This window comes from Hypanus sabinus, chromosome 11 (assembly GCF_030144855.1).
Source record: "Hypanus sabinus isolate sHypSab1 chromosome 11, sHypSab1.hap1, whole genome shotgun sequence".
NCBI lineage: Eukaryota > Metazoa > Chordata > Chondrichthyes > Myliobatiformes > Dasyatidae > Hypanus > Hypanus sabinus.
In genome coordinates this window covers 17,746,478-17,771,816 of record NC_082716.1, presented here as the reverse complement: position 1 = coordinate 17,771,816, position 25,339 = coordinate 17,746,478, and the positions used below count along the sequence as shown (strand labels likewise).

At 44.4% G+C, this 25,339-nt stretch overlaps 2 protein-coding genes across 5 annotated transcripts in view; one reads left to right on the top strand and one right to left on the bottom strand.

The window, feature by feature from the left end:
* lrrc8c (leucine rich repeat containing 8 VRAC subunit C) overlaps window positions 1-21,250 on the bottom strand; it is a 108,660-nt gene extending 87,410 nt beyond the window's left edge. Inside the window, exons 1-4 of one of the 2 annotated variants that reach the window (XM_059983857.1) lie at window positions 21,016-21,250; window positions 12,197-12,290; window positions 10,809-10,849; window positions 7,696-7,838 (exon numbers count right to left, since the gene is read on the bottom strand). In XM_059983857.1, the coding sequence (XP_059839840.1) occupies window positions 7,696-7,838; window positions 10,809-10,821 (156 nt within the window). In that variant the 5' untranslated portion in view covers window positions 10,822-10,849; window positions 12,197-12,290; window positions 21,016-21,250. The remainder of the gene's footprint in view (window positions 1-7,695; window positions 7,839-10,808; window positions 10,850-12,196; window positions 12,291-21,015) is intronic. The other variant, XM_059983858.1, reaches the window with a different exon arrangement.
* On the top strand, window positions 5,657-24,276 carry LOC132401732 (uncharacterized). Of its 3 annotated transcripts, none has more exons than XM_059983861.1 (2): window positions 5,657-5,746; window positions 21,246-24,276. In XM_059983861.1, the coding sequence occupies exons 1-2, from the start codon at window positions 5,657-5,659 to the stop codon at window positions 21,762-21,764; spliced, it is 609 nt and encodes a 202-aa protein (XP_059839844.1). In that variant the 3' UTR covers window positions 21,765-24,276. The 3 variants fall into 3 exon arrangements, 1 of the variants encoding a protein (XP_059839844.1); XR_009514687.1 differs by lacking the exon at window positions 5,657-5,746 and adding an exon at window positions 10,935-11,498; XR_009514686.1 differs by lacking the exon at window positions 5,657-5,746 and adding an exon at window positions 20,312-20,374.
* The last annotated feature ends 1,063 nt before the right edge of the window (window positions 24,277-25,339 follow it).

Here is a 25,339-nt window from a genome sequence, read left to right as displayed (position 1 = left end):
GAGGTGGAGAGGAGCACTAACTTTAAACTTCTAGAACTTCGTGTCAGAGGATCTGTCCTGGCAGCAGTGCTTAAGTGCTATCACAAAAAAGGGCATGGCAGCATCTCTATGTTCTTAGAAGTTTGAACACATTCATCTTGCCATCTAAAACTTTGACAAATTTCTACGTATAAGTACACTAGAGAGTATCCTGACTAGTTGCATCATGGTAATACCAGTACCCAAGTATGGAAAAGCCTACAGGAAATAGTGGACAGAGTCCAATCCATTACAGGCAAAGCCCTCCCCACCACTGAGCACATTTACAAGGAACATTGCCACAGGAAAGCAGCATCCATCATCAAAGACCCCCAGCATCCAGATCACACTCTCTTATCGTTGCTACTACCGGGAATGAGGTACAGGAGCCTCAGGTCCCGTCCCATCAGATTCAGGAACAGCTATTCAAACATCCAGTTCCTGAACCAGTTTGGATAACTTCACTCACCTCAACAATGATCTGATTCCACAAACTACAGACTCACTTTCAAGGATTCTACAACTTGTTCTCAGTATTATTTATTTACTTTCATATTATTTTATAATTTTATACTGCATAATGTACTGTTTCTGTTTAAAATTGTCTGCGGGCCAAAAGATCACAAGAGATAAGAAGGTACATAGCTGAATGGATTAGGCTGAGGGTAGAGGCTTAGAAGGGGATAAAAAGGGGCTACTTCCGTGTGCAAGCTGTAACTGTGATTAGTCAGGGAATCAAGGGTTACAGGGAAAGGCCCGGAGAATGGGTTTGAGAGGGATAATAAATCAGCCATGATCAAATAGTAGAGCAGACTTGATGGGCTGAATGGCCTAAATTGAGCAAAGTCACATTTGGCATTTTAAAGCAACTATGATAGCACAGTTGGCAAAGTGGGAGCCTCTCGTGATACTGTCATCGAGCAATGTGATCTGATACCAGGAGGCCACTCAGAGGTCTGGTCACCATAGTGGAGTTATTAACACAAGGTGCTTTCAAGCACGCAACCTCAGAAAACAATAGTTCTGTTTGGCCAGTGAGGAAATGGGATGATAGTTGAAGGATAACAGATGATTATCACAGCTAAATAAACATGCATCTCCATTAACTATTGCTTTCCAGAACATTGGACTTCATAGTGGAGAGAGTCACAGAGTGTCCTTGGTGTTATCATTTCAAAGGATCTACCCTAAGACCAGCATTTAAGATCTATTAAAAAGAAATTTGCACAGATTTTGCTTGCCATCTCAAACCTTGACAAACTTCCATAGATGCACAGTGGAGAGTATCCTGACTGGTTGGATCATGGGCTGGTATGGAAACACCAATGCCATTGAATGGAAAAGCCATCAAAAAGCAGTGACTGCAGCCCAATCCATCACAGGAAAAATGCTCCACGCCACTGAGCACATCTACAAGGAGTGCTGCCACAAGAAAGCAGCATCCATCAAGGACCCCCACCATTCAGGCCACGATCTCTTCTCACTGCTGCCATTGGGGAGGAAATACAGCAGCTTTGGGATCCACACCACCAGGTTCATGAACAGTTCAGGGACCTTCAATCAACAGGGCCCTGAACGAGCATGGATAACTTCACTCGCCACAGCTCTGAATGGATTTGCGCAGTTTGTCTACTTCTGCACATTGGTTGTTTGTCCATCACGAGGAAATCTGCAGATGCTGGAAATTCAAATAACACACACAAAATGCTGGTGGAACACAGCAGGCCAGGCAGCATCTATAGGGAGAAGCACTGTCAACGTTTCGGGCTGAGACCCTGACAAAGGGTTGACAGTGCTTCTCCCTATAGATGCTGCCTGGCCTGCTGTGTTCCACCAGCATTTTGTGTGTGTTGGTTGTTTGTCCATCTTTGTTAGGGGTGCAGTTTTTAATTGATTCTATTGTGTTTCTTTGTACCTACTGTGAATACCTGCAAGAAAATGAACCTCAGGGTAGCATAGGGTGACGTATATGTATTTTGATAAAACTTTGACAAGGAGACAAGAAATGGCATGCTGTAACAGATCTGGCTAATCTATTCTTTTCCAATGCTCTGGTGCCAGAGTCAGAGGATCAAGTTGCCTTCTCCTGGGTAGGCAGACAGTACACCTTCACCTGGTTGCCTTGGGGTACACTTAGAGCCCTACCTTGTGTAACAGGCTGATGTTAAAGGCTCCTTAAGTAAATGCATTTCTACTTGATATACAGCTGACATTTTACTAAGCGGACCCACTAAAGATGAGCATCTGAAGCCCTGGGCATGCTGGTAAGCCAGTTGAAGGATAAAGGATTGTTGGTAGCAAGGAAGGCCAATGCAATGTCAGCATTCATTTTGAGAGGTCTAGAATATAAAAGAAAGGATGTAATGTTGAGACTAATTAAGGAATACGTCAGACTGTACTTGGGAGAATTCCGAACAGTTTCAGCCCCCTTATCTAAGAAAGGATGTGCTGGTATTTGAAAGGGTCCTGATGAGGTTCGTGACCATGATCCCAAGAACTAAAGATTTAACATGAGGAGCCTTTGATAACTCCAGGCCTGTACTAGCTGGAGTTTAGAAGAATGGGGGGGGGGGGGGGGGAGATATTTTTGAAACGTGTTGAATACTGAAATGGCTAGATAGAATGGACGTAGAGGGAATGTTTCCTATAGTGGGGGAGTCTAGGCCAGGGAGCACAGCCTCAGAATACACGGCCTTCCCTTTAGAACAGAGATGAGGGCAAACTTCTTTAGCTTGAAGGTTGTGAACCTGTGGAATTCATTGCCACAGATGGCTGTGGAGGCCAAGTCATTGAGTATACTTGAAGTGGAGGTTGATAAGGTTGTTGATTATTCAGAGTATCAAGGTCGTGGGGAGAAGGCAGGAGAATGGGATTGACAGTGATAATTAATCAGCCATGGTGGAATGCCAGGGAAGACTTGATGGACCAAACAGCCTAATTCTTCTCCTATGCTTGATGGTCTGTGAGGGGTAGTTAATCTACAAAATGTAGAGGGGCTGAGTCAGACAGTTCAGCTTCTGTGTATTTGGCTTCATACTTCATCTTGAATCACTTGATATCTTGACGCCCACTGGATACCTTCAGCCCCAGAAGAATGGTCCCATTACTTTGCCTCATACTTTTATTCTACGTATATTTTTAAGTTCTCTGTTCCCCATTGCTCCCAAACTTTCTGTGCAATTAAGATGCTTTTGGACTCCTCATATGAAGGCAGATTCAAGATTGTTATCTGGCAGTTATGAAGTAGGTGAATTGTGTTGTGTGTATGTTGTTGGCCCCCAAACATGTAATACTGTTTATACAATGACATGAAAAGAGGAAATGCTAGACAGACTCAACAGGTCAGGCAGCGTCCGTGGAAAGAGAAAACATTAACATTTCAGGTCAGGGACACAAGAGTACTGCAGATGCTGGAAATGTACAGCAAATCACATAATGTGATGCAAAAACTCAGCAGGTCAGGCAGCATCTATGAATGGGAATAAACAGTCAACTTTTCAAGCTGCAACCCTTCATCAGGGTCTCTACATCAGAACTGGGAAAGAGATACAAATGTAACAAACATAGACACACGAGATGCTGCGGATGCTGGAAATCCAGATCAACACACACAAAATGCCAGAGGAACTCAGCAAGTCAGGCAGCATCTGTAGAGAGGAATTAGAAGTCAACAGTTCAGGCTGCGTTCTGAAACACCAACTATCGCTGCTGCCTGACCTGCTGAGTTTCTCCAACTTTTTATGTGTAAACAAACACAGGCATTTGGATCAGATCTCAAGGGCCAACCTATCATTGGTGACATTACTTATCCTGCAAGGTGGAGTAAACCCTACCTCCAATTCACCGTTCCCTCTAGACTGCACAATTGTAACAATAAAACAGAATGGAAGTTCATCACTCACTGCTAATAAACCACTGGCCTGCTGGACGCCGGCTCTGTCTAGTCATTGCGCCTGTCAATTGCTTTGATTGTCTCACATCGTTTACTTGTGTTGTGAGTTGTGGTTTGTGTTTGTTTGATGTGAAAAATTCTATATTCTGACTTCCTTGGTAAGTATTCAAAAGTATGTGATGTTTCAATTTTCTTTCTAAATATTTATTGTATACATATTACAAAACATCTAAAGTGCTCCAAACACAAGAAAATCTGCAGATATTGGAAATTTAAAGCAACACCCACACAAAACGCTGGAGGAACTCAGCAGGCCAGGCAGCATCAATCGCAATGAGTAAACAGACGAAATGGCCTAATTCTTTTCCTATGCTTGATGCCCCAATGTTCCCTCTAACTTGTAATGACCAGTGTGTGCAAAAATCTTGTGCTGTGCAATTTTTTTGCCCAGTGACAACCTCATGTGCGCACTGAATTTTATATATAGAGGCATTCATTTTAACAGCTAGCAAAACACTGTCAATATGAGCTTTGATCTCCTCTGGGTTTGACCATTTTAGCCTTCGTTTGTCTGCATTCTAACAAAACATACATAGCAGGCCTGTAGCAGGTAATGAAGGATTTTCTCACCAGAGCTTTTCCACATTGTCCATATGCGATTTGCTTGCTAAGTGACACTTTAAAAAGCCAAATTTCCAAATATCACTTCACTTCTTCCCACTTGCAAATTCTCCAGCAACTTGTGCATTCCAATGCACGTAGGTAACACCATTTTCTGTTTTGTACATAAATAATTCTTGTAGCTGCACGTTCCTGAACTCATGAGCCTTCAGTGTAGCAGTTTACACTGTTTCATTAAGCGATTCTGCTTTAAAGGAACTAGCAGTTCTTTTATGCCTCACACCCTTTGCTTCTTTGGAATTCAACATAGTGAATCAATAATTTCTTCAATTAAATAAGTGAGTTCTAAAATCTGCAAACAAATCATCGTAAACTCCATGTTGTCAACACAGTCTGCATAAGAAACTGGAAAAGGAAATATGACTGTGTACAATCCATTAACATGCCAACGAAGTAGAGGGTGACAGCCTTTTGAGTGCAATTTAAATTCCTTTGTGCACTCATAGCAAACGCTATGTGCATGCACACACATACACACCTTAGAGGAAACATTGAAGCTGCCCATTTCTGAAACAACCTCTGTTACAGAATGGAATTTCCCTTTCTATGTATGTGCCTTGGACAAGACTAAAGAGAAGACTGTAGACTTCAGAAAGGTGCAGTTTCACTATACGTAAATGGCTCTTCCTAGGAGAGAATTGGGAGCACTAAGTTTCTGGGAGTGCACATAATGAACAATCTCACCTGGTCCCTCAACCCCACCTCTTTAGTTAAGAAAGCACAGCACCTCCTGACGAGATTGTTGTGAGCAAGGCTCGTCCAAGTCTCCCGCCCCACACGTTCTAACCAATTTTTACAGGAAGACCGTTGAGAGCATCCTGACCAGCTGCATCACTGCCTGGTACAGAAATCGCAGAGCATCTGACTGCAACACCTACAAAGGATTGTCAGGACCACTGAGAGGATCACTGGGGACTCGACTTCACCCATCTGAGACACCTAACAGGAGTGCAGCATTGCAGGGCCCTTAGCATTGTCAAAGAACCCTCCCAACCCTCCAACAATCTCTCTGACCTCCTACCATCAGGCAGGAGGCACCATAGCATTAGATCAACAACTGTTAGGATGGAAAACTGCCTCTTCTCCAATGCTGTGAGATTACTGATCTTCCTGCTACCATCCAGGTCTGCCCTACCACCACTCAGGTCTCACCAGGTATTACGCGCCAGTAGCATTACACTGTTTACTTTTGAACGTGTGACATAAATGCACCTTATTATTTGTTAATTTCTTTGTGGTAATATTACTTAATGTGTTGCGTGTGAGTTATGCATAATGTGTTGTGCACCTTGATCCAGAGGAACATTGTCTCCTTTGGTGGGAGAAATGGATACATTTGAAATGACAATAACTTTGAATTTGAACTTCATGACAGTAAGTGAAAGAGAGGGAACAATGTCAGCAAACTTAAGAAAATTAAAAGAAAAAGGGGGCATCAATCAGAAACATCTCCTCTTTGACGTTCAGGGCTCCTTACATTTGTTTGAATTAACTTCCCCGCTGGACAAACTAAAAGCTGACTGGATGATCAGCCAAAGAACTTAGCAATTGTAAATGTGGGTATCCATGCTGAAACTGGTTTTAAAGATTCGCTTTGTCACATGTACACTGAAACATACGGTGAAATGGGTCAGTTGCATCAAATCAAATCAGTGAGGATTGTGCTAGGGACAGCCCCCAAGTGTCACCACACTTCTGGTGCCAACATGGTATGCCCACAAGATGCTAACCCTAACCGCACGTCTTTGCAACGTGGAAGGAAAACAGAGCACCCACAGGAAACCCACACGTTCAAGGGCCTGTTGGAAGGGGTTGTTAAGGAGGTTGTTGGACGGATGGGAGGGATCAGTAATAATGCTAAAGGCCCTTCCTATGCAGCACTCCAGACAAATACCTCTGATTGGGGGATCTCTTAGCAGTCCTCACAACCTTTTGCCGGCTCTTGTGGTTAAATGCCTTGTAATCCCCATACTAGGTGGTAAGCAAGACATTGATTCCCCTCCATGGCACGGTAAGGTGAATGAGGGATATAATCAGCCAATGGATCGGGAGAGTAGACTCAAATGGGGCAAATGGCCTAATTCTGCTCCAATGTCTTATGGACTCATAAAAGGGGAGGGCTTTGGGTATCTCTGCAGATACCAGTTTGAGGAATTTACTGAATCAAAATGGTCAATGCAAGAGGTGGAAGTTTGCTCACAAGCCTCCCTCCAGCCACCTTTCACCGTTGATGCCGATGTCTTTGACACTATTCAGAAACGCTTCATAGCTGTACGCTGGGAAACCATGTCCTTACAGATCCAAAATCATCCCACTTATAGCTAAGAAAAACAATGAAAATCATCCTTCGTGGAAAGAAATCATGCTGCTGCCATTGGGAAGGATACACAGGAGCTCAGGTCCCACAGCACCTGGTTCAGGAACAGTTATTACCCTGCAACCATCTGGTTCCTGAACCAGCCTGGATAACTTCACTCACCTCAACACTGAACTGATTCCATAACCTATGGACTCACCTTCAAAGATGTTACAATTTATGCTCTCAATATTATTTCTTACTTATTTATGATTATTATTTTTTATTTGTATAGCTTGTCTATAGCACATTGGTTGTTTGTCTTTCTGTGTAGTTTTTCATTGATTCTATTGTATTTGTTTGTACCTATGGTGAATGCCCTCAAGAAAATGGATCTCAGGGTAGCATATGGTGACTTTTTTTTAGGCATCCGTTAGCCTCGAGAGACCATGAATTTGCGCCTTGGAAAGTTTCCAGGACGCAGACCTGGGCAGGGTTGTATGGAAGACCGGCAGTTGCCCAAGCTGCAAGTCTCCCCTCTCCACGCCACCGATGTTGTCCAAGGGAAGGGCAAGGGCTGATACAGCTTGGCACCGGTGTCGTCACAGAGCAATGTGTGGTTAAGTGGCTTGCTCAAGGACACAACTCACTGCCTCAGCTGAGGCTCAAACTAGCAACCTTCAGATCACTAGACCAATGCCTTAACCACTTGGCCACACGCCAACGGTGACATAGACACACTTTGATAATAAATTTACTTTGAACTTTGAACAAATAGTTAATCAGCTTAAGATAGTAGCAGACCTACCTGTAACGTGCATCCAAATACACCAATCATCAGCATGGCGATGGCTATGTAGTCGGTGAAAACATCCCACCATGGCTTCAGTACTCTGAACGCAGGTTGATGGTCGGTGAACTGCTTAAACTCCGTGACTGGAATCATTGCTCCTGCCAGAAGAAAGTTAAAGATATAACGATTAAAATAAGTATAATCATAAGAGGACACGATTGGAGTGGCGGCACAGTGCAGTGATTAGAGTAATGCTATTACAGCGTCAGCAGCCCAGGTTCAATTCCTGCCACAATCCTTTGGCCCATAACCGCATGGGTTTCCTCAGGGTGCTCTGGTTTCCTCCCATACCCAAAAGACATAGAGATTAGTAGGTTAATTGGTGACATAGGTATAACTGGGCAGCCGGAAGGGCCTGTTACTGTGCTATATCTCTAAATAAAGCTGAATTTTGGACAAATTAACATGCACTACAATAGTGACAATCCTTCAAATGTACCCTGTTGATTATGAAAAGTCCCAAGAATTCAAAAGCAACAGTACAGTTGCAAATGTTGTACTTTTCAAAGTTGTGCTGTGAGAATCCTAATGTTTACCTGCACTGGTTCACCAAAAGTTTTCCACTTCTGTTTAAGGATTTTGAGTGTTTCTATTTTAAATGACTAACATATTGTCTTGCACAGAAACGTACTACTTTTAATTTGTGTTTTATTTTTGTATTTGAATTAGGCAGATTCATTTAAATAAAGATTAAATAAGCAGGCTATCTGTAGCACATTTCCCCATTGTCTAAGTCAGGCATCCATGGATCTCAAAATGGTGAACAACTGAAGGATAACTTGTTCAAAATTCCTAGTGCTGTGCTGATTGGCGTTGTTTTATATTCCCTCTATCTTTTCCGGAGTTTTCTTGTGTCTGCATGGATTAGAGACTGCCAACAGTGCGAAATAAGTAAGGCAAGCCAAAAAGTAGCAGTGTGATGCTATTGAGGATGGATTTGAAAGTTTAAAGAGCACAAGGGGAGGTTTAAAAGGCAAGGGGACTGATAGGATGTCACAACTCAGGACGGCCCCTATAAGAAAGAAAGATTAACATTAATGGGAGCACTTACCACTGCAGAAAGGAATCAAGAAAAAATAAGTCTACAAGCATTTTTTTCTAGTATCCTAGATAGAAGAAAAGTATCTTAGAAGAGTTTCTCTGGTGCCTGCAGCAGTTATTACTTGCTAGGATTGACAATGATTAGTAAAGTGTCAAAAAGGAGACAAAGGACAGCAACAAGCATTACTGAAATTTGGCATCAGAAGAAGTCTAAAATCTCACTTGCAGGCTAAGTAGATAATATGGCAATAGAATATCAAATAACTGTGGATGAAACCATCACAGCGAAAGTAATTGGCTGATGCTTGAGAGAAACTTGATGAAACTTGAAGAACTGGAAAGATTAGATTTTCATTCTCCGCCCCACCCCACCAAGGCTATGGAAGAGCTCAGGATGTAGCAATTCAGCCTAAGAGCTGAGAGGAATGAAGTCTGTCAGCAGTTAGCTTCAGGAAGTCTGAAAGAAGCTTGTGAATTTTAGAACTAAACCTTTCGCAAATGAACTGGATAGTGAAGGAAGGAGCATGATGACGTCAGAGAGCCCAGCAAACACAAGGAACGCTCTGAATTCAGACCCTTTCCATCCAAGACAGCATGGCGAAAGTACTTTCAGAGGATGTTAGAGAAACATAGAGGAGCATGAGAGACTACTCATTTGGCACATGTTCAGATCCCAACTGGCATCCAGTACAGGAAAGGGTGATCCAGAAATCCACAGAAGCACATTAGTTGATAAGTTTATGATGCCAGATCATAACTGGCACGTGATAAAGGAAGGGATGATATGCAGATGTCCACACATGCACAACATTAGTACTGAGCATGAATGCAAAAGTGATGACAAAATATATACTAATGATCTTGGAACCAACAAGAACGTCCAAGGCGGTATGATTTTGGAGCGTTAGCATCTGTTGCTGAGTACACATCAAAGTATGGGCTGCAGGCAAGGTAGAGAGTGAAAATTAAGAGAGAAGTTACTCAGCATGCTTTTCTTAAGCATGGCAAAGATATTGTTTACTGAATGAGAAGATGATTGGAAGCCAATGAACGAATGACCTGGAAACATGCAGCTTCTTCGTGACAACCAGGCCAGTTGGGCAGGAGAGGTGTAAAGAAATTCTTAGCAAGATTGCCACAGCTAGATTAGGATTAGTGAAGAGCATTCAGTACATATCTGGCGTCTCTCTGCCAGATTGATGCATTCAATGCCATTGTGATTGGCCAGGCCTGGATGACTAATTCCATTTCTGTGCTGTCTTCTCATAAAGGTAATATCTTGCGCTGGAGTTTCACTCCATTGTATCTTGCGTATCAAAGTCCTTGACCACGTGTGCCATTGATGAGCCAATAGAGGCGCAGCTTCCACCAACATCCCGATTGTCAGATATTAGATGGGAAGCTATGGTAGCATGGTGGTTAGCAAGACGTTATTGAAGCTCAAGGTGCCAAGAGCTAGGAGCTCAAATCTGGCACCGTCTGTGAGGAGTTTGTACATTCTCCCCATGACTGATGGGTTTCCTCCCACATCCCAAAGATGCAAATGCTAGTATGTTAATTGGTCAATGCAAATTGTCATGTGATTAGGCTAGGGTTAAATAGACAAGTTGCTGGGCACCGCCGCCCATTGGAATGCAAGCGCCTGCTCCACAATGCATCTCTGAAAAAATAAATGAATGAAGAAGGAAGTCAAGGAGATTTTGATCATCTCCTCACGTTTACAGTCAAAGGGCTTTACTGCAGAGGCCTCTGCACAACATTAAGGCCAAACCCTGCAGAAACTAGCTCGGGATGTTCTTAGCCTGTTTCACCGAGTACCCAACATTCCGCATTCCAGCCACGGTATTTCCTGGTGGCTTCATCCCCACCATTTTCAATCATTCATGACCATTCTTGATGAAAGGAAATGTCAGCATCCTTTCAGTATCTAGACTTTGTAGACATGTAACGCGAGTGATGCTCTTTTCCGAGTAATAGCTCCTGATCATTGCAGCATGTACATTGCAAGAGGAATGGGAAGTACGCACGTGGGAACGACATCTAGCGGTTAGCCCAAGCGGTTTCCAATCTGCCAAAAAGAAAATAGAAGCTCTTTTAAGAACAAAAATGAGAATAAATCCAAACAGGAGCCACAAGTGGTATAGAGTTGGAAACTCAGGCTTATTCATTGTAAATTTCAGGTAACTGGATTATAAGGTGCTCCTAACAACAGTTCATTAATCCAAAAGAATTCAAAGTTAAAGCTAGGATTGCTGTTAGGAAATGAATTTCCATCATTCTCACCTGGAAAAAGGTCCTTAAAATATCTTTGTTCACATCACACTTTTTCACATTCTTATATCATCCACCCATGTGATGAGGTGTTTGATGTCTCTGCACTTACTGTTTAGAAGAATGGGGGGATGGTTATCATTGAAACCTACCCAATATTGAAATGCCTAGACAGAGCAGATGTGGAGAGAATGTTCCCAGTTGTAGGGGAGCCAAGACATTGGGTGAAGGTTGAGACGTTCTTGATTAATAAAGGGCATCAAAGGTTAAGGGGAGAAGGCAAGAGAATGGAGTTGAGAGGGATTATAAATCAGCCATAATTGAATGGTGTAGTAGACTTGATGTGCCATTAAATATGCATTTAATAACATTGCTTTTTCATTACACTTTCAGAAGAAAACCTTGCTTAAGATATTCACTAACTTGGTTTAAAGAAATACTTCCAGGTAAAAAAAAATCTTACTCTTATTTGACACAACCTAATTCTAATTTATGATAAAATTTCAATACAAGTATTACTGTGGAGACAAGTTTCTAATCAAGGTAGTAGGGTGATTCTTTGAATCGAGTGTAATGTTCTAAGGGGTTTTAGGGTGGATTCCCTTAATGGAGAATGAGTGTGCATGGGTTTTTAATGTGGGGAGGCTAAACCATGAGCAGACACCACAAGATCATTAACAGATCGGGGTCAGGGTGCAGTGACATGGAATGCAAGATGACTTCACTGCTGCAGCCTTCCTTCACCTTCACTGCCATTGTGATATGTCATCATCTTCCGCCAAGTCCACAGCAGAGGTCTTGGTTGGATTGTTCTGACTGGGACCTCTCCCTTGATCTTATCATCATAGGTGACCCTACCAGGAGCTAACCTCCCGCTAACATCACTCTCATATCATCAGAAATACACTGACCTCTCGACCAGGACAATCCTCAGAGAAGCCGTTCAGAGTAACCATGCATGGAGCATGCTGAAGGGCAGAAGCTGGTGGCATTTCTTCATTTTAGATGGTTTCCACCAATCAGCTGGGCTTTGGTAGGACTATAACCCTGTTGAAATGCCAGTTCCCAGCTGATTGTCCCAACTATCACAAATCCCCAGCCAGACCTCGATTTAAACACAACTTCTATCAATTTCCATACTTACCTACACAGAAAGTATTGCCTCTTTCAAGGAGGTGCTTTGTGACTTTATAAATTCTCTCCTTTTATAACTCCAGCATGAATAGAGTTATCAAAACCTGCAAAATAATAATGCACAGGTTTTTCTATAAAACTATTAGAGCAAAACTAAACAACCCCATAAAAAAAATTGACATTTTAACACATCTTTTCTTGGCTCAAAAACATCTCAGATGGAGAAGAATTTCATACGTGTTGCCAATGCACAATCCAAGTCAGCACGTTGCTACTTGATCATTGGATCATGCATTCAACCCATTGAAACTGTCTGACTCTCAGAAAGACTTCTCCATTTAGTCATACCCCCAAAGGCCTGCACAATTTCCCTTCATTATAAACCATTTTCCTTTAGATTTTGATTGTACCTCCATTTTCTGCATAATTTCAGATTCCATCCCCTTAACAGAATTTTTTTGGGGGGTAATAAATCCGATCTAAGCTCTTTTGAAACCTTTAATTTGATTCGGATTAGCTTTATTTGTCACACGTAGACTACAGGCCGGTGGCATTGACCTCCCACATCAGGAAGACCCTGGAGAGCCTTGTTCAAGAGCAGCTCCAGCCTATGGCTAGGCCACACTTAGACCCCCTCCAGTTCGCCTATCAGCCCCGACTAGGAGTTGAGGATGCCATCATCTACCTGCTGAACCGTGGGTCTATGCCCACCTGGACAAGCCGGCGAGCACTGTGAGGGTCATGTTTTTTGACTTCTCCAATGCATTCAACACCATCCGCCCTGCTCTGCTGGGTGGGAAGCTGACAGTGATGCAGGTGGATGCTTCCCTGGTGTCATGGATTATTGATTACCTGACTGGCAGACCTCAGTATGTGCGCTTGCAACACTGTGTGTCAGACAGAGTGGTCAGCAGCACTAGGGCTCCACAGGGGACTGTTCTGTCTCCCTTTCTCTTCACCATCTACACTTCGGACTTCAGCTACTGCACAGAGTCTTGCCATCTTCATAAGTTTTCTGATGACTCTGCCATAGTTAGATGTATCAGCAAGGGAGATGAGGCTGAGTACAGGGCTACGGTGGGAAACTTTGTCACATGGTGCAAGCAGAATCATCTGCAGCTTAATGTGAAAAAGACTAAGGAGCTGGTGGTGGACCTGAGGAGGGCTAAGGCACTGGTGATCCCTGTTTCCATCCAAGAGGTCAGTGTGGACATGGTGGAGGATTACAAATACCTGGGGATACAAATTGACAATAAACTGGAAAAATTGGACTGGTCAAAGAACACTGAGGCTGTCTACAAGAAGGGTCAGAGCTGTCTCTACTTCCTGAGGAGACTGAGGTCCTTTAACATCTGCCAGATGATGCTGCAGATGTTCTATGAGTCTGTGGTGGCCAGTGCTATCATGTTTGCTGTTGTGTGCTGGGGCAACAGGCTGAGGGTAGCAGACACCAACAGAATCAACAAACTGATTCGTAAGGCCAGTGATGTTGTGGGGGTGGAACTGGACTCTCTGACTGTGGTGTCGGAAAAGAGGAGGCTGTCCAAGTTGCATGCCATCTTGGACAATGACTCCCATCCACTCCATAATGTACTGGTTAGGCACAGGAGTACATTCAGCCAGAGACTCATTCCACCGAGATGCAACACTGAGCATCATAGGAAGTCATTCCTGCCTGTGGCCATCAAACTTTACAACTTCTCCCTCGGAGTGTCAGACATCCTGAGTCAATAGGCTGGTCCTGGACTTATTTCCACTTGGCATGATTAACTTATTATTATTTAATTATTTATGATTTTCTACTGCTATATCTCTACACTATTCTTGGTTGGTGCGACTGTAATGAAACCCAATTTCCCTCGGGATCAATAAAGTACGTCTGTAGACTGAAACATACAGTGAACTATGCCGTTTGTGTCAATCACCAACACAGTCCGAGGATGTGCTGGGGGCAGCTATGCCTCCGGCATCAACGTATGTGCACAGCAGCATGCTGGAGATCTTCTACCAGTCTGTTGCAGTGACTGCAATCCTCTTTGTGGCTTTACGTTGGGGAGCAGCATCGGTGCTGGTGATGCAAAAAGACTAAATAAGCTCATCAGGAGGACTGGATCCGTCCTTGGCTATGACCTGGAGTTAGTGGTGGAGAGGAGCTCACTAAACAAACTGTTATCCATGATGGACAATCAGGCACATCCTCTCCATGACCTACCGAATAAGCAGCGGAGCACCTTTCAAACAGACTCATTCAGCTCCGCAGTGACAAGGATCGTTACAGAAAATCTTTCCTACCAAATGCAATAAGCAACTGTTCATCTCTATGCAACAAGAGAACACACACACAATAGTCTCTGATTTATTATTCTGTAGATTATTATTGCACGTTATTCTGTTCTTTATTATTAGTTAAGTCTTCACACTGCTAAGTGTGTTTTTAAATGTTGCTACTGTAATGAAAAAATTTTCCATTGGGATCTATAAATTACTTATTATTATTATATCATGCCGAATACTCACTAACTCCTATTTTGAATGTGGGAGGATGCAGGAGTACCTAGAAGAAACCCATGCAGTCATGGGGAAAACATACAAACAGTGGTGAGAATTGAACCTCAATTGCTGATGCTGTAAATTGTTACACCTACTGCTACTGTGCTGCCCTCATTCCCAGACACTGCAGCACTGGACCGATGTGTGACGTCAACAGAGCAAGCCCCTATTCCAGCTCTCTGGTTCCAAATATCTATTTCATATATGTTCCCCAACAAGGGTTATATCAGATAGTGAATTATTAAGAACTGAAAAGCAAACTTGCTATTAAAGTTTTTCATCAGATTTTAAACATCTCAGCCAAACCTCCCCTTGACCTTTTCTACCTTATCAAGAAAAAGTTTGGTTCTTCTCTGTGACATACTAATAAATCTCTGCAGTTCTCTCCCTTATATGTTGACAGCTGGAACTGAGCACATTACGCCAGCTTAATTGTTTCTAGGGTTTGTCATACAGTCAGTGGCCACTTCATTAGGTATACCTGTATAAAAAGCACACAGACAAGGTGAGGAAGCTCGTTGTTCATTTCAGACACCAGAATGGGCAAGAAGTGTGATCTAAGTGATTTTGACCGTGGAAAGATTGTTGGTGCCTGGCAGCGTGATTTGAATATCTCAGAGACTGCCAATCTCTTGGGATTTTCACATGCAAACGTCTTTCAGAGTTTACAGAGAATGGTGCGAAAGAAAAGTCATCCAGTGAGCAGCAGTTCTGTGGGTGATAGAGCCTTGTTAATGAGAGAGGTCAGAGGAGAACGGCCAGACTGGTTCGAGCTGACAGGAAGGCGTCAGTAACTCAAATAACACGTTACAACCGTGGTACGCAGAAGAACATTTCTGAATGTTCTACATGTCGAACCTTGAAGAGGATGAGCTACAGAAGCAAATTTTTCCACTCTTGTACCTAATAAAGTGGCCACGGTGTGAGATTCTCTTAGTTTAAGCTGCAGTGGCCGTATTTGCAAAGCCTATGTTTGGTCATGACCAGGGGGAGGTGCTGTTGCTGTTAGATCTTATACACAGGGTTTTTCCCCCAGCTATTTATCTAAGATGGGCACTTACACCGGCACAATAAACACATTCTTACTCCATTTCAGTCAGGACTGATGCATAAACATACTTGGCAGGGTTGATCTAGCAAGCTCCAAGCTGAGCCTTCTCCCCAAGGGAGTGACCACCATAGTTTGGCAGTATGAATTTTGGCTGATCCCATAATTGACTACAAAGTCCCCAGTGAGTAGAAGATTAGAGGTAATTCAAGTTGCCTTTATACTCCTTTCTAATTATCGGTTTCATATGCCACATCTAGATAAGAGGCATAGATTGAGTGGACAGCCAGGGACTTTTTCTTAAGGCAGAAACGGCTAAAACAAGAGGCATAACTTTAAGGTGATTAGAGTACACAGTAGGGAGAATGTCAGATGTTCTTTACACAGAGAGGTGAAGGGAGGAAAGTTTGGGGGGGTGGGGTGTCAGAGGGAAGTCTTTATATACAGAGCACTGGGGGAAGGGACTGCCCTGTCAGAGCTGGTGGTAGACACAGATACATTAAGAACCTCATAGGTAGATACATGGATGATAGAAGAAAAGGAGGGCAATGTAGAGGGGAAGGGTTAGGTTGACCTTAGAGTAGGTTTAAAGGTTGGCACAATGTTGTAGGCTGAGGCGCCTGTACTCTGCTGTAACCTTCTATGTTCTATCCCTCCCATCACATACTCACTTCTACCATACAGGTTTCAGATGGGTACATGCACACGCAGTGCTTCCTCTCCACTCTCACCATGACCCTCATAGAGTCATAAAGCATCACAGCACAGAAAGAAGCCCTTCAACCCATCTAGTCTGTGCCATGCTGTTATTCTGCCTCGTCCCATTGGCCTGCACCTGGAACATAGAACTCTACAGCTCTCCCATTCATAGGTTAGCAAAACTTCTCCTAAATGTTGCAAATGAACTCTCATCTACCATGTCTGTTGGCAGCTCATTCCATACTCTCGCCACCCTCTGAGTGAAGAAATTCCCTCATATATTTCACCTTTCACCCCTAACCTATGACATCTAGTTCTCACCTCACCCAGCCTCAGTGTAAAAAGCCTACTTACATTTACCCTTTCTATATCCCTCATTATTTTGTGTTGCTGTTCCTCTCCACACCTTGTGGCACATTGGGCAGCAGCCTTGGCCTTTCTTTAGCGTCTGTCTGCTTTTTCGAGACCAAGCGGCTAGCTCGATGCTCAACCCAGCACGGATGGAACGTGTGCAAGGAGCCGGCTAGATTCGAACCTGACACCACTCGCTTCAAAATGCAGATGTCACTACACCATCGACTGGCATAATTTTGTACACCTCTGTCAAGTCTCCCTCATTCTCTTACGCTCCAGGGAATAAAATCTTATCCTATTCAGTCTTTCCCGATAGCTCACGTCCTCAAGTCCTGGCAACATCTTTATAAATTTTCTCTGTATTCTTGCAATCTTATAGTTACTTTTCCTATCAGAGACCCCTGATGATGTGCCGATGTTTTTTTGAGGACACTGACTGTGTATGTCTGTCCAGTTCACCTGACTGTCCTTACACAGCACAGGATGCTTTTAGAGGTGTGATTTACATGAAAAGTGCGGACCCACGACCAGGCCACAGGGAAAGGACAACTTGATTGAAAGCTCCTGCTTCACTTTTCCACCTGCCCCTACACGCAATACACCAGCAACTCACCAGGTCAGACAGCATCTAATTGAAGAGAAAGGACAGCCAGCACCATTTTCCCAGAGTGACAATGGCTAATACCACAGGACATCATTTTAAGGTGAGTGGAGGAAAGTTTAGGGGAGATGCCAGAGGTAGATTTTTTTATACACACAACCTTGAGTGCATTGCTGAGGGTGGTGGTAGAGGATGATATGATAGGAACATGTAAAAGGCTCTTAGGATGAAGGAAATGTAGAGGGATATGGGCTACGCAGGAGCTTGATAGTAGAGTAGGTTAAAGGTTGACATAAAATTGTGGGCTGAAGGGCCCATACTGTTCTATGATCTGTAAACTTCCCCAGCTGCTGCTACATCAAAAATTCAGTCTGTCAGAATCAGGCCAGTTCTTTCCTGCCTTTAATTCAATGGCCCTTTAAATACCTCTGGCACTGAGATTCTTCCTGTTTTCGCGCACTCTCCACAGGATGCAAATGTGGTACAAATTTGTTAGGGCAGGTGCCACTGCACAGTTATGGACATTGGCACTGACCATACAGAAACATGCCATACATGCACTGCCATGCCCTGTGATACCATAGGCCTCCGTTAGTCTCAATAGACCATGGATTTGCACTTTGCAAAGTTTCCAGGGCACAAGCCTGGGCAAGGTTTTTTTTATGGAAGACTGGCAGTTGCCCAAGCTGCAAGAGAAGGGCATTAGGACCCATACAGCTTTGCTTGGTGTCAGCGTAGAGCAATGTGTTGTTAAGTGCCTTGCTCAAAGACACACACGCAGCCTCAGCCAAGGCTCGAACTAGCGACCTTCAGATCACTAGACGAATGCCTTAACCACTTGGCCACAAACCTGTGATACCATGGGATGTTTCAATATGTAAGTGGCATGCTAGTTAATTCTGTGTAAATATTGGGTCTTTACATATTGGAGTTTCTGTGCAACACACATAAAATGCTGTAGGAACTCAGCAAGTCAGGCAGCGTCCATGGAGGGGAATAAACAGTTGACGTTTTAGGCTGAGACCCTTAATCAGGATGGTTGAGGAAAGGGGAAGAAGCCAGAAAAAGCTGGTGGGGGGATGGGGAAGGAGTACAAATGGGAAGAAAGAGAATAAGGAGACTCACCATACAGAAGGAGCTGAGAAGTGAATGGGTGATAGAGGAGCCAGAATGGGGAATGGAAAAAGGATGGGGGGGGGGTGAGAAGTTACTGAAAATTAGTACAATTGATATTCATGCCACTGGACAGAATCTGAGTTGCTCCTCCAATCTGAGATTGGCCCATCATGGCAGTAGTGGAGGCCAGGGACTGACAAGTCAGATTGGGAAAGCTAATTGAAATGGGTGGCCACCGGGAAATCCCACCTTTTGTGGCAGGTGGAGTGCCCTTCTTCAGCCCTTTACCTCTTCTTCCTATCACCTCCCAGCTTGCCGCTTCATCCCCCCTCCCACTCACCTAGTTTTTACCTATCATTTTCCAGCTTGTATCCCTTCCCTTCCCCTCCCCACACCTTCTTCTTCCCCCTTCCTTTCCAGTCCCAAAGAAGAGTCTCGCCCAAACCGTCAACTGTTTATTCCTCTCCATAGATGCTGCCCGACTTGCTGAGTTCCTCCTGAATTTTGGGTCCTTTGCTCTGGATTTCCAGCATCTGCAGAACCTTTGGTGTTTATGGTTTGGAATTTCTCAGTCTGATAGGGTAGGACTCTGTCCACACAGTTACTTACACATAGAAACAGAACTAAACGAATGTCGGACCTGAGTTATAAGGAAAGATTGAATAGGTCAGGACTGCATTCCTTGGAACATAAAGGATTGAGGGGAGATGTGATAGAGGTATATAGAATTATGAGGGGTCTGAATAGGGTAAATGCAAGCAAGCTTTTTTCACTGAGGTACAACCAGAGATCACGGGTAAAAGATAAAAGGTGAAAAGTTTAAGGGGAACATGAGGGGAAACTTCTTCTCTCAGAGAGTCGCGAGAGTGTGGAACTAACCGCACTTTAGATCAGTTCATCAGACCTGCTGAAGGGTCTCGGGTGGAAACGGCCGAGTTCCTCCAGCTTTTCGTGTGTGTGTGTGTGTGTGGGGGGGGGGGGTGCTTGGATTTCCAGCACCTACAGATTTTTTCTTGTATGTGAATAGATCGGTACCGGGACGGTCGGGGAATGGAGGGCGATCGTCCCGAAGCAGGTCGCTGATGCGAATAGGCAGCTTACATGGCTTAGCACGGCCCAGATGGACCAAAGGGCCAGTTTCTGTGTTATACTTTGCCATGACTCTGTATTGGATGTAGTTAGTGGGCTACCGGCAGAAATCTTGTCTTTCTTTCTCCACATATGCTGTCCGACCCACCAGTGTGTGCATTACATTGGAACACACAGTCCTAGGAAATGTTATGAACTAGGGGAGGTGCAATGCTGCAAATCATGACGCACTACCTCCCACATTTTCTTTAACTAATCGGCAATCACAGAAAGAATCTGGAAACCCCCGGCTTTAAGTTCGGCCACACACAAAGCTACATAATGATGCCATATTCGATCCATTTCCAGCAAGTAAATTGTTTATAAAGTCTTGGTCAGGTGTTTCCTGCGTTTGTCCATCCACACCAACATCCTGCTGCATCAGAAAATGTTAGGGCGAACTGGAGCAGGGTTGCATAGCTGAATCACGGCTCCGTTTGAGCGACTTGTCACTGCCATCCGGCCCCAAACAACACACCGGGACTTCCCTCACAATGTAACGTCAAATACCGGCATGTGACATTGACGGACCAATGAGACGCAAGGGCCTCTTCTCCTTCCCCTCCTAAGAACAGAATTATTACCACCTCCAATCTTGCTAGCAAAACATTTTCCAAGAGACACCTTCTCCAAACACATGCGATGACGGGGAGCTACGGGGAGACTGGCTGTCTCGAACCGCTATTTCTATTGTGTGTTATTTATACCTTTAATTTACACCTTCGCAACCTTAATCTGGGTAAAACTCACCCAGACACCTTTCAATTTCGCTACATGTACTTGGCACGAGTCGCCCCATACAAATGCATACTCTTTATGCAGTCGCGTGTACAAAGAGACAGGCAGACTTAACAACCCCACCCTCAGAGCCGACTCTACCGTCTGCTGCAGAAACCCAGGCAGGGGAAGTCAACAGGCGGTTCGACTCCGATTAGAAACTGTTATTAGTCGGGATGGCAGAGATTAATGATAACTTTCTGTTATTACCCACTGAACTGACAAGACATAGGTCGCACACACCGGCCTCCAAACAAAACCCGTCAATATCTCCTTTTCCTTAGCCCAGCGAGAGAGGACGAAATGCCGACTGTTAGGGGCATCGGCAGCGCACACACAAAGCTGGAGACCCTCTAGCGTTTTGTGTGCGTTGCCTTCGATTTCCAGCACCTGCAGGTTTTCTTGTTTGTGTTTGGGTCTTGGTAACATATAGGTCTGATACACAAGTAAATGACTCGGTGCTGAATGAAGAAATTGGGCGCTTGTCTGGAGTAGCCCCCACTCCCCTCCACCCCCTCCCTTCCTCGACAAAGCCCGTTTGATATTAATAACTTACATTAGGAGACACCAGCTAGCAATAAGAGCGTTTGAGTCCACAGCATGTGTACCGTTTACATGAGGCAAACGCCCAAAGATTGCCAGCACTTTTAAATAAAACCGGAGCTGTTCATCCCGAAGAGGCAGAGAATCCGGGTCTTCCCTGGCCTTAATTCTAAAATACAGATATATTCCCTTGGTCGCAGAAGTCACGTTGCATGGTTCACATTTTTCACCTTTTTTCTTCAGGAAATGAGGAGTCACCATTCAATGCAAGTGGGATTGGGAGTGCTGGTCAGCGTCTTCTTCAGCTACTGCCCGCCCGGCGCACCGGCTCTAGCATCCCTCTTCATGCAGACCACAACCATCGCCCCGCTGCGGCGCCGAACACCACTCCCCCTGGCTGGAATGGCACATCTGGCTGCTCCGGCTTCGCATCTATACGGTGGTACGGTCTGTTCCCCAGGAAAAAGGACGGCTCTCTCCTCCTTCCGGGTCCACGGAGCGCTCAGCCCGATCTCGGCGCTGGGAGTGAATCAGGAAGGCGGGGGGAGGGGAGGGGAAAGAGGACTGAGTGGGAGACGGGTGGGTGAGGAACCTCTGCGTCATGTGACCCACACTCACCCCGGCCCGGCCCGGCCCCGCCCCTCCCGGCGCCCATGTGGACCGGAGGCGGGGGAGTTGAGAGAAAGGAGCGGAGTGCTTGCTGGGTGTCTGGGGCAATCGGGTGCAGGATGGAGGGGGTGTCTGTGCTGTAACACCCCCTAATCAGGCACCAATGACGCGACTATTTCTGGATTGGTGTGCTCTGTTGCAGAATAGAAGGGGGGGCTTTTAAACTGAATGATTCCAACTGCAGAAAATCTTCAACAAGCATTTGAGTTATTGACCTATTTAGAAAATATACTCCCAGATTGGACCATCTTGGAGAGGTCGCCCAATGCGGTGGATTCCCCATCTCCCTCCCCGGTTTCTCGGAGGACCAACTGTATTTTAAAACCTTCTCTCTAGAGATAAAGGAATCGAGAAACAGATTGCAAGAGACTGTGGATGCTGGAGTTGTTTGCCAGTCTGCACTACACTCTCTGTGACACTTCATTCCGCATTCTATTATTGTTTTCTGTACAACGTCAGTGCTTTGTTGTAATGAAATGACCAGCATGGATTTCCACTGTACTAGTGACAAGACCATTCGACGGTAAGACGTAGGAAGAGAATCGTGGCATTTGGCCCATCGAATCTGCTCCTCCATTCAATCATGGCTGATTTATTTTCCCTCTCAACCCCATTTTTCCTGCCTTCTCACCCTTCCTAATCCAAGAACTTGGCTTCCATAACCATCTCAATTAGGAACATAGAAAATAGGTGCAGGAGTGGGCCATTCGGCCCTTTGAGCCTGCACCGCCATTCAGTATGATCATGGCTGATCATCCAACTCAGAACCCTGTACCTGCTTTCTCTCCATACCCCCCCCCCACCCAATCCCTTTAGCCACAAGGGCCATATCTAACTTCCTCTTAAATATAGCCAATGAACTGGCCTCAACTGTTTCCTGTGGCAGAGAATTCCACAGATTCACCACTCTCTGTGTGAAGAAGTTTTTCCTCATCTCGGTCCTAAAAGGCTTCCCCATTATCCTTAAGCTGTGACCCCTTGTTCTGGACTTCCCCAACATCGGAAACAATCTTCCTGCATCTAGCCTGTCCAATCCCTTTAGAATTTTATTTTAATTTTCAATAAAATCCCCCCTCAATCTTCTAAATTCCAGAGAGTACAAGCCCAGTCGATCTAATCTTTCTTCATATGAAAGTCCTGCCATCTCAGGAATCAATCTGGTGAACCTTCTCTGTACTCCCTCTATGGCAAGAATGTCTTTCCTCAGATTAGGGGACCAAAACTGCACACAATATTCTAGGTGCGGTCTCACCAAGGCCTTATACAACTGCAGTAGAACCTCCCTGCTCCTGTATTCAAATCCTTTTGCTATGAATGCCAACATACCATTTGCCTTTTTCACCGCCTGCTGTACCTGCATGCCCACCTTCAATGACTGGTGTACAATGACACCCAGGTCTCGTTGATCTCCCCTTTTCCTAATCAGCCACCGTTCAGATAATAATCTGTTTTCCTGTTCTTGCAACCAAAATGGATACCGTCACATTTATCCACTTTAAATTGCATCTGCCATGAACTTGCCCACTCACCTAACCTATCCAAGTCACCCTGCATCTTCTTAGCATCCTCCTCACAGCAAACACTGCCGCCCAGCTTTGTGTCATCTGCAAACTTGGAGATGCTGCATTTAATTCCCTCGACTAAGTCATTAATATATATTGTAAACAACTGGGGTCCCAGCACTGAGCCTTGTGGTCGGTACCCCACTAGTCACTGCCTACCATTCTGAAAAGGTCCCATTTACTCCCACTCTTTGCTTCCTGTCTGCCAACCAATTCTCTATCCACTTCAATACCATATCCTCAATACCGTGTGCATTAAGTTTGCACACTAATCTCCTGTGTGAGACCTTGTCAAAAGCCTTTTGAAAATCTAAATATACCACATCCACTGGCTCTCCCCTATCCACTCTACTAGTTACAAATTCAAAAAATTCTATAAGATTCGTCAGACATGATTTTCCTTTCACAAATCCATGCTGACTTTGTCCGATGATTTCACCTCTTTCCAAATGTGCTGTTATCACCTCTTTGATAACCGACTCTAGCATTTTCCCCACCACCGATGTCAGACTAGCCGGTCTATAATTCCCCGGTTTCTCTCTCCCTCCTTTTTTAAAAATTCGATGGGTTCACCGCCCCCCAGCTACAGAATTTTCACCTCATCTCCATCCTAAAGAGATATGCTTGTATTCTGAGGTGGAGCCCTCTGCTCCTAGACTCTCACACTATCGGAGACATTCTCTTCACGTCCACTCTATGTAGGCCTCGCAATATTTGGTAGGGCAATATAAAAAAACAATTTACCAAACAGAAACAATAAACAAACTGCCAGAGGAAGGTCAGGAACCAAGCATCAGTGGAGGCAGATGAACAGTTGGCATTTCAGACTGAGACCCGTCATCTCGACTGACAGACTGCCTCCAGCAATTTGTTATTTATTGCCAAAGGAATGAGAAACACTGGAATAATGAGCAACATCCAGCTGATGAATAATTATATCGTTGTAATCTATAATAACTTTACATCTTTGCACTGATCTGCTGCTGCAAAGCCACACACTTCACATCATGTAAGTCAGTGATAATAAACATGATTCTGCTTGATCGGCTGTATCTCTCTCTCTACGTCTGTGTGTTAGACTAGACTCTTTCTTGTTGAAAATGGTTGGTATCCAGAACTTAGTAGAATGAGCGAAGTCTTGGATTGAGAGCCTTCACCAGGGCAGGAAAGGAAGTGGGGATAAGCCAGCATAAGAAGGTAAGGGGGCGAGGAAGATCCACCTGATAGGTGAGACCAGGTGAGGGGGAAGGTGGGCTTCCCTTTCTCCCATGGTCCTCTCTCCTATCAGGTTCCTTGGCCTCTTCCATCTATCTTGTCCCAGCTTCTCACTTCACCCCCTTCCCCACCCACCTCCCTTCCCCCTCACCTAGCTTCACCTATCACTTTCTATCTTGTACTCCTTCCCCTCCCTTCACTTTCCTCATCTGGCTTCTCCCCCCTTCCTTTTCAGTCCTGACGAAGGGTTTCAGCCTGAAACATCAACTGTTTATTCTCCTCCATAGAAGCAGCCTGACCTGCTGAGTTCCTCCAGCATCTGTGCTTAAACTTATGTTTCTACTCCATGTAGCTTTAATCCAATTCCCAGATACCAGTATCTCATAAAAATTATTATAACCAATGAAATATAACCTGAAACATTAAAATTATTTTTCCTGAGGTTCTGCCTGATTTATTAAGAACTCACAGCATTTAAAAATTTTACATCTTTAATTAGCCTTTTTTTCTAATAAACTCCATCTGTGAGAACTAACAGTTGCAAAATATGCATTATCTTGAAAGGAACACTTCATACGGAATGCTTTGAGCAACACACACTGGAGGAACTCAACAGATCAGACATCTATGGAGGAGAATAAATAGTTGATGTTTCCAGCTGAGGTCCTTCATCAGGACCTGAAAAGAAGGGAGGAGAAGCCAGAGTAAGAGGGTAGGGGGTGGAGATGGAGTACAAACTAGCAGGTGTTAGATAAAGCCGGGTGAGGGGGTTGGTGGGATGAAGGAAAAATCTGTGAGATGATAGGTGGAAGTGGTAAAGGAGTGAAGAAGAAGGAATCTGATAGGAGAGGACAGTAGATGATGGAAGAAAGGGAAGGAGGAGGGGTACCA

Coding starts and splice junctions, on each gene's coding strand:
- LOC132401732 (XM_059983861.1), top strand. CDS start 5,657: ATGGAAAACTGCCTCTTCTCCAATGCTGTGAGATTACTGATCTTCCTG. Junction 5,747..21,245: donor CACCACTCAGGTCTCACCAG/GTATTACGCGCC, acceptor TTTTTTCTTCAG/GAAATGAGGAGTCACCATTC.